The sequence below is a fragment of the Octopus bimaculoides genome, chromosome 25 (assembly GCF_001194135.2).
Source record: "Octopus bimaculoides isolate UCB-OBI-ISO-001 chromosome 25, ASM119413v2, whole genome shotgun sequence".
NCBI lineage: Eukaryota > Metazoa > Mollusca > Cephalopoda > Octopoda > Octopodidae > Octopus > Octopus bimaculoides.
The window spans coordinates 26,592,705-26,602,349 of NC_069005.1; the positions used below are offsets into that span (position 1 = coordinate 26,592,705).

The 9,645-nt window shown below is 38.1% G+C and overlaps 1 protein-coding gene across 1 annotated transcript in view; it reads right to left on the reverse strand.

Annotated features, from left to right (window-relative positions):
• LOC106877620 (arf-GAP with coiled-coil, ANK repeat and PH domain-containing protein 2) overlaps positions 1-9,645 on the reverse strand; it is a 248,627-nt gene that overhangs the window by 18,723 nt on the left and 220,259 nt on the right. Inside the window, exons 17-20 of the mRNA XM_052976629.1 lie at positions 9,172-9,311; positions 5,834-5,959; positions 5,382-5,546; positions 4,352-4,566 (exon numbers count right to left, since the gene is read on the reverse strand). Of these exons, the coding sequence (XP_052832589.1) occupies positions 4,352-4,566; positions 5,382-5,546; positions 5,834-5,959; positions 9,172-9,311 (646 nt within the window). The remainder of the gene's footprint in view (positions 1-4,351; positions 4,567-5,381; positions 5,547-5,833; positions 5,960-9,171; positions 9,312-9,645) is intronic.

The following is a 9,645-nucleotide window of genomic DNA, read 5'->3' on the forward strand; positions in this document are numbered from 1 at the left end:
ATGGGAGTTTAGGACACTGAAAGAGGATATATGAGTTTAGGAGAAGGAGAGAGGATATTATGAGGTTAGGACATTGAGAGAGGATACAATAATTTTAGGACACTGAGAGGGGACATGGGAGTTTAGGACACTGAAAGAGGATATATGAGTTTAGGAGAAGGAGAGAGGATATTATGAGGTTAGGACATTGAGAGAGGTATTATGAAGTTAGGACATTGAGAAAGGATATAAAAATTTTAGGACACTGAGAGGGGACATGGGAGCTTAGGACACAGAGAGGATATATGAGTTTAGGAGAAGGAGAGAGGATACGAGTTTAGGTCAAGAAAAGAAGATAGGATACTGAAGGAGGATACAGGAATATAGGACACCGAGAGAGGACACAGGAGTTTGGGACATTGAAGAGGAGAGAGGGTACAGATGTTAAGGACAATGAGAAGGGATACAGGAGTTTAGGACATCCGGATAGAATATGGGAGTTTAAGACTTCCAGACGGGAGAGTAGAGTTTTGGACATCCAGATATAGGAGGTTAGAACATCCAAGGGGTTGAAATGGGTGGATTTGTTCTTGACTGGTGATAGGATATTTTGATATCAGGTAGAGATAAAGGGTTATTTACATTACAAAATTTTAACAAATTTCTTGGTTCCCAAGATTCATGTAGAAGACAGAGAATTAAATTACAAGACAGAACAGATTTTTAACATCCTGTTCAAGTAGAAAAGTCTGGTAGCAGACTGTAACTGACATCTGGGGTTTTGCTATGAATAAACTGAAACATCAAAGAATTTAATATGGTCATAAGTATGGCCTAATTTAAGTCATAAAACCACTTAACTTGTCTTTAGGAAATGCTGAAACCTTTGCAGTTGATATCATGGGATACATATTGGGCCTGTCTATGAACTGTCTTCTCTCATTTATTAATAGTGATCTGGTAGGATAACTGAACATGCCCACTTTATGCCAGAGTCCCTGTTCTGGCTCCCCTTCATAATGAATTAGTTCTCTTATTCGTCAGTACATACAATGTCACCCCTAAATACACAGCAGCAGCAACAGATAATTTTTTTAGTGCACAATATGGCTTCAAGTCTGTCCTTGAAATCAATGGTGTTTGCTAATGGAATTGAGTTCAGTGCATTGCACTGTCACACAGAGACTTGTTCAGGTTTCTTAATTTAGTCAGCAGCTAACAAGACAACCCTCTAATGTCTAACCCTAACCAACCAACCAACTAACAAATGAAATTACCAATCAATTACTGATTTCAATATTAGCCACCATCTAACCAGTCAAGACCCCCTAATGCAGTGGTTCTCAACAGGGGTCCATATAGGATCTTGCTTTCATTGATAAAGATTATGTACAATAAACTGGGTACACTTCAACACAAAATATTTTAACAATTTTCTACAAAATTCCTAATATTTAAGTATAAAACATAATAGGGCTTTTTTTAAAAAAAAACATTGAATGGCTATAGGGGTCCAGTAAAGTAAAACTGGAATCGAAGAGGTCCAAAGACAAAAGATGGTTGAAAACCACTGCTCTGATATTAGTCATTAGCTGACCAAACAAGCTTTCTTAATGTTAGTCGTAGAATCTAGTTTATAGTATGTTCAGAAAAGATATAAGTATATTAGTGGGTTTCTTAGTTTTTTTGTTTGTTTCTTTTTCACTGAACTTTCTTGTTTAGTTTGGGATTTTGTCTTTGATGACATCTCAGACATTGTCCAATTTATTCCATAATTCTCTGAATAATTAATTTGAAGTACATGTTGTCTCTTAGCTGCCGTAAAGTCTACCTTCCTAGATGGGTGAAAGGATCACATCTCACTCAGACACTTAAATTTTGACTTGGCTTCAACAGCTACGTGTTCTTCCTCTCACCAAACACTTTACAGAATGTGTTGGGGTCAGCACCCAAGAGATTCTCACATTTTCAACAAGACTAAAAGGTCTCTCGACTCAACATTGTCTTTGTTTATTCGCCAATCACTTTAGCTGAACAAATTGACCCCAGGACTTATTATATCTTTGTTTAAAGTCAGGTACTTAACCATTCAGCCATGCATGAAGGTGCATGGCTGAATGGTTAGAGCATTGGGCTCACAATCAAGAGGTTGTGAGTTTGATTCCCAGACCAGGCTGTGTGTTGTGTCCTTGAGCAAGGCATTTTATTTCACATTGCTCCAGTTCACTCAACTGTAGAAATAAGAAGCAACATCACTAGTGCCAAGCTGTATCGGCCCCTATGCCTTTCCCTTGGATAACATCGATAACAAGGAGAGGAAAGGCTGGTATGCATGGGCGATGGCTGGTATGCATGGGCGATGGCTGGTATGCATGGGCGATGGCTGATCTTCCATAAACAACCTTGCCTGGACTTGTGCCTCGAGGATAACTTTCTAGGAGCAAGGGGGATTCTTCTCTTCGCTTCTCATTTTATCAGTATCTATTGCCAAACCACTAGGTTAAAGGGGTGTAAACAAACCACCACTAGTTGTCAAGTGATGGGGGGAAATGGACACGAACACAAAGATACACACACGCACGTGACAGGCTTCTTTCAATTTCCATCTACCAAATCTACACACAAGGCTTTGGCAGTAGCAGTAACAATGGTGTTATGCTAGCTAGTGGATTAGATCTCTCATATTATGGTACTATACCCACATCATCCTCTGAGTAAGATGCCTCAGTCAGCTCTGGCTGTAAACAAGGTAGAACCACTATTTTACAATAGAAAAGTTACAACTGCTAGGTCTGCCACCTGCTTTTATCACTTCATAGAACCCATGCTAGAACAGAACAAGTCACATAACAAACAGAACAGAAACCCTTTTAACTTGGATTATTAAATAAATTAATTCTGCAAATTAAGAGTAGAAATGGAAAAGTTATCGTGGAAACTGAGTTAATTAAAAAAATAAAAATCAATAACAAATAAATGAATTAATAAATAAAATTTATAAAACAAATGCTCAAATGAGAACCATAGCAAAGGTGATTGAGTTCATTTTGCAGAACATGCAATGCAATGGTTGCTGTGGTGGACGTAGCAGGATTTTCACTGCCCTTCCTCTTTTGGCATGCAGAAAATGGCAGCATTTTAAAATGTGATAAAATCATGCAAATTGCAATCTTTAATAATCATTTTTTAACATAGGCACATGGCCACAAAATTCGAGAGAAGGGGCTTGTTGATTACAATTCAATCCTGGAAGGTATGACGAGCAAAATTTGGCCCCAGAGGGAATTTAAATTCAAAGTGCACAGGAAAGGAATATCACAGGGAACTCTTATGACTTTGCTAATTTGCTACCTTTAACATCTGTAATAATAATTCTTTCTACAACAGGGGCAAGGCCTGAAATTTAGGGGGAAGGATGGAGTCAGGGGTAGTTAATTACATTGACTTTGCCCACTGCTTAAATGGAATTTAGTTCATTGACCCCTGAAAGGATGAAAAGCTAAGTCAACCTTCATGGAATTTGAACTCAGAATATAAAACCGGTAGAAATACCACTAAGCGTTTTGCCCATCATGGTAATAATAATAATAATAATAATAATAATAATAATAATAATAATAATAATAACAAACATTCTGTCAAACTTAATGGTAATTAAATTGTTAAAAGAACAAGAATCCATTTTGTTTTTCCATTCTCACACACATACATGTATGCACCTGTGTACACACACTCCTTTATAGATTTCATCCAAGCTGAGGTACATACAAACATACATACACACAGATACATGTACAAATGAAAGAAACTAGTACTAGCATGTCATGGAGTTTCAAATATTTCTATCAACAGCTTCTCTTGGACATGCATTAATTAACGTTTAAAGGACGTAGAATGTACACCTAATTTATTAGGTGCAGCTTCTGTTTAGTACCCCTGTTGCTGGCCAGCCACTGCCTTCAGTGGCTGGTCAGAACCAGAACCAGAAACCGAGGCTATTGGCATGGCTGGCAAGCATAACTGAGGGATTCGACTTATTTCCTTTTTTCTTTTCCTTTTTCTCCTGTCTATATTCCTCTAATAAACTCTAAATCATTCTGATGATGCTTGTTACATGGAACAAGATAAATAAAAATTTACCCCCAAAATAACAAACTGAAACAGCTGTAAATGTTATTTTAACTACAGTTAAGCTATGACCATTTAATACCAATGATCAACTTCTAATTGTTAATTGTTGCTCCATTTCTTTTCTTTTCTCTCTCTCTCTCTCTATATATATATTATATATATGCACACACATCTAGAAAGAAAATCAGACACACATACACACGCACCAGACAGAAATACAGAGACATCTAAAATTACATACCTTTCATTAAGTCACTAGAATTTTCCAGTTTCTCTGATGGCTGAGAAGTTGATAAGTTATCATCTTTGATGAGAGATCGACCAGGAGATCTTTTCGTCCGCTTCCGTACACTCCAACTTTGGATCTTTTCACTGCTGTTATCTTTGAAACCAGGTAATTTGCTAACAAAGGCTTTCTGGATATATTTAGATCTTATCCATGCCTCTCGGATACCCCTGTACGAAAATGAAATGTGAAAGAATTTATATCATTCCCTGTCACAATCTTGTCACATTCTCATGTAACGGTCTCAACTGCTGTTTCATCTCTGTTACATTAACAGCAACATTTGCACTAGCTAAGCTGTCGGGTACAAACCACATCAAGTTACATATCTTGCTGCAGGGATTTGTGTATGTTTTGCTATTATATATTATTGCATGGTGCATATTTTTCTGCATTGTTTCAGTGCATACATATGCAGCATATTTTGCTGCAAGGCATAAGTGTATGATGCACATTTTACAGCAGAATATTGATGTATAGTAATTGTTTTGCTGCAGCATATTAGCATATTGTCAAAGCTTTTCTGCAGCATATCAGTGTATAGTGAGTATCTTGCTCTGGTGTGTGGTGCATGTTTTGTTGCAGCATAAGGTATGAAGGGTGCTGAAAAGATCCTGGTTTTGGGTAAAAGAAAATGCAGAAGGAGGAGTTAATTATGATTTTATTCAACATATTCCCTTCTCAGATTCACACACTTATTGCAGTGGCCCTTCATTTTATCTAAGTCTTTCTAAGTTCTGTAAAAGAACTTGGAAGGTTGGGCCTCCAACCAGGCCTTTCAGGACACCCTTAAGGCCAGGAACTTTTCAGCATCACTTCTTACGTTTTCTGCAGTGTAGCAGAAAAAGACACATGTATTGGTGTGGTCTACCTCCATGCATGTATGTATGTATGTATGGATGTAGTGTCCCTCGCTATATGGCACATGTTTGATTGTAGCATACCACAATGGAGAGGATATGTGTTTGGTGCATGTTGTACTTACCTAGTGCAGTCAGGAGTTGCATGTGCAGCAACTGTTTCACCTACATTGCTCTCATAGGTCCTGTTGACAACGTCGTTGCCAAGTTCTGCCATGACCTTCAACAGTTCTGGTTCCCAGGCATCCAGCATTATTGACCGCACCTTTGACATATGGACTCCAAAACTCCTGTAAAGGAGTGAAAAGGGGGTGAAAAAAGTACATAAGATAGTGGAATGATAAAACAATACAAGTGAGGTAAAATGATGAACACACATTACATGAACTGCAAAGCTGTCGCTGACAGGATTGCACTGCATCGTAATTATTTTCAAAATTATTCAATTAGTTAATTATTTTCGAAATTAATTAAAACCCAAAATGGATTGTACTTCATCACACATATTACAAATGGTGGGGGAAATGCTTTTAATTGTCACCTAAAGAAAAAGACAATTGAAAACATTGTTACTTACCTGTGTATTCCAGAACATTCTATGCAGAGCGTTATGCCGAGGTTGATACTGGCCCATCGTGGGTCGGGAGAGTTACAGTCACAGCAGCGGTCATTACCAGGTATAGATAGAAGCTGGTTCATACGTCTTGAGTGTTTTGAAAAGATGCCAAGAGATAGAAGCAGGTGAGCAGGCAGAGAGTGAAAAAGAGAGAAAGAGAGAGAATAAATTAATCTTTCAGGGGATAAATGAGAAATATATATTTGGCCTTTAGTATTCAGCTTACTCTGTTATATGAAATGCTTATTTATATTCACATTCATCATCATTTAAAGCCTGTTTTCCATGCTGGCATGGATTGGACGGTCTGACAGGAACTGGCTAGGCCGGGGCCACACCAGGTTCCACAGTCTGTTTGTGGCCTGATTTCTACAACTGGATGCCCTTCCTAATACCAACCATTTTACAGAGTGTACTGGGTGCCTTTTATGTGGCACCGACGCCAGTATCAATTCTGCTGTGGTGGATGGGTGTTCTTGAGAATTGAGAACAGCAATGCACCAGACATTACATTATTTTGAATTAATCTTGCATTATCTCATCATTTCAAGATTTCAATGGTGTGGCTGTTTATTTTTTAAATGACATTGTAGGGTAGGTATGAGAGGTTGGATGTGGTCAGTTTGAACATAAAACTGGTAGAATATTTTGGGTCAGATATGGCTGCTGGTCTAAATACTAAAGACTTAAAAATCTCAGGAAATAATTGAGAAAACAAATTAAAATATAAATGATGAAGTAGACATTATTATAATCAGAAATTTGAGAAAGAAATGAACAACAGATTCCACTTGTAAGATTTGAACCCAGTATCTGTCTGCTTTTTCATTTCTGTCTCAAATCCATGCTTACATGAAAAAAAGAGTCTTACTAATATGAATTCATAGATGAGGACAGCTGTGTAAAAAAACAAGTGTCGATCTCTAACTGAAGAGGGAACTTGTGGAAGAGATGGGACGAGATGGTGAAACATGATCTTCAAATGTTGGGCCTCATGGAGGCAATGGCAAGTGACTGAGACCTTTGGCGATATATGCTGTGCTTGAGAAGACCTGTCAAGCCAAGTGAAATCATAGTCATGGCCAATGCCGGTGTCACATAACAGGCACCTGTGTCAAGCATGTTAAAAGCATCCATTATACTCTTGGAATGGTTGGCATTAGGAAGGGCATCCAGCTGTAGAAATCATGCCAAATCAGACTGGAAGCTGGTGTAGTTCCCCAGCTTACCAGTTTCACTCAAACCATCCAACCCATGCCAGCTTGGAAAGTAGATGATGATGAAGAATGAAAAAAACAGAATTAATTCAAAAATAAAACACTTGTATTTTAATAGAAACAAAATACTGAATATGTTGTTGACATCATAAGAATTTATAAACTTTGAGAGAACATGGAAGAATTCCTTGTGGGTGAAGTGGGGTGGGGAAATAGTGAATCTCAAAACAGATACAATTTTAAATACTGGGTTAAAAAAAAATCCTTGAATATAAAAATCAAAGGTTTTTTTTCTTAACCCAAATATTTACATGCTATTGTTTATAACATTGTCTGCTTTGAAATTCACTGTTTGCAAGAATAAAAAAAAAAACACTAAACAAAAGGAAGTGAATATTTTCTTCTTTGGTTTACCAAAATAAATTCCAATATTCACAGCAAGCTCTACCACCACCGCCACTTTTGTTTTCGCTGCATTACTCATTCACTGCAGGTTATAAAGAAAACCAGGAATCGGTGTTAACCATTACAGCAAAGATAGAGTAACAATTTACAGGCTGTAGGGACAAGCCTTCCACTGATGAAACGACAGACTAGTTTTAAAAAATACTGTAGAAACATCAACTGAAAATTAATGTCTGCCGTTTAACAGGAATATGTCTATTCAAAGCTACAGCAGCACAGACTGGCTTACTGAAATGTCTACAATGTCAAGTAATGGGAACATTACTGAAAAATGGTAAAATCTTGGCAAGTCACTAAAGAGGAATTTGGCTCAGTTCCCACACCTACAGCCATTAAACTGAAGAGGAGTGAATACCACTAAACTCTGTTGCAAACTCGTAACCTGCATAGCCACAAACCAAAACAGATCCACTGTTAGCATTTCTATCCTGTGATGGCTAATAACTATCTATAATAATTCTTATTTCTTTACTGCCCACAAGGGGCTACACACAGAGGAGACAAACAAGGACAGACAAACGTATTAAGTCGATTAGATCGACCCCAGTGCGTAACTGGTACTTATTTAATCGACCCTGAAATGATGAAAGGCAAAGCCAACCTCGGCTGAATTTGAACTCAGAACATAGCGGCAGACGAAATACCGCTAAGCATTTTGCCCGGCGTGCTAACGATTCTGCCAGCTCGCCGCCCTAAATATTATAATAACTATCTATAATAATTCTACCAAATAGGATCTACTTTCTCATCATCATTTTAATTTCTACTTTTCCATGCTTGCATGGATCAGATGGAATTTGTTGAGGCAAAATTTCTACAGCTGGATGCATTTCCTGTCGCAAACCCTTAACCTGCTTCCAAGTAAGTTAATATATCCCCTGTGAGCAGAGATGTTTGTACAGAAGAAAAGAAACTGTTTGCCTGTCATTTACAGCTATCACATAATGTCAAGGCAAGGACATTGTAAAATACACACACATGTATGCACACACACACACACACACACAAGAGACTTCTTTCAGTTTCCATCTATCAAATACACTCAGAACACTTCAGTCAATCCAGGTCTATGACTAAAGACACTTGCCAAAGTGGACATGAGGCTTTAGTTAGCCCAGGGCTATAGCCAAACCTTGTAGTATAGCCCAGGGCCAACCGAAGTCTCATTGCATGAAGATGAAATTTCTGTTGTGTGACCCCCAATTTTTGTTGTGTGTATGTATGTGTGTGTGTGTGTGTGTATGTGTGTGTATGCATGTATGCATGCATGTATAGACACAATGGGCTTCTTCCAGTTTCCAACTTCCAAATCCACTCACAATGCTTTGGTTGGCCTGAGGCTATAGTAGAAGACACTTGCCTATGGTGTCACACAGTGGGACTGAACCCAGAACCATGTGATTGGGAAGCAAACTTCTTACCACACAGTCACGCCTGCACCAGAGAATCCAAACAAGAATGTCTAATGATGGTTGCTCCTGAGAGGACCCTTTAGAAGAGGTGCTTGAGGACAATGTCACAACAAACCCTCTCAGGAACAGTATGCGGAGGAGATGGATGGATGGGTTAGCTATTTAGAGTGTGACTGTGGCAGAGTGAGTTACCAGCTATACTTACAATTGAGACTTGCTTTGCTGTTTCGAGTTCTGTGTCGAGGGAGAGTTTGAGTTAGAGTTGCCACCATCATTATTAGGAACATTGCTGCCGCCACCACTAGTTCCATAGTTCTCATTTTTCTGTGGAGACAAATGAACAAAAGAGAATACGAGTCAAAATAAGAAAATGATTAAAAAAAAAAAACAGAAAAGAAAAAAAAAAAATTCCTCTTCCATCATCATCGTTTTTAGTTTTAAATTCCCCAGAGAGAAATGAGCTGGTTTCCATGTGAAATATTCTGCAACAGTGTTTGTTAGTAAACAATGATGATGATGATGATGATGATGATGACGAAAGAGAGAACAAACCTAAAATACTAAGTTGTCAATTGATAACACGAACTCTCCCACACAGCATGTCTTCCTGGGTTTTATAGTTAACTATGACACTATTTTTAAACAATAGTTATCAAAAACCCGTCAATGGTAGAGGAAA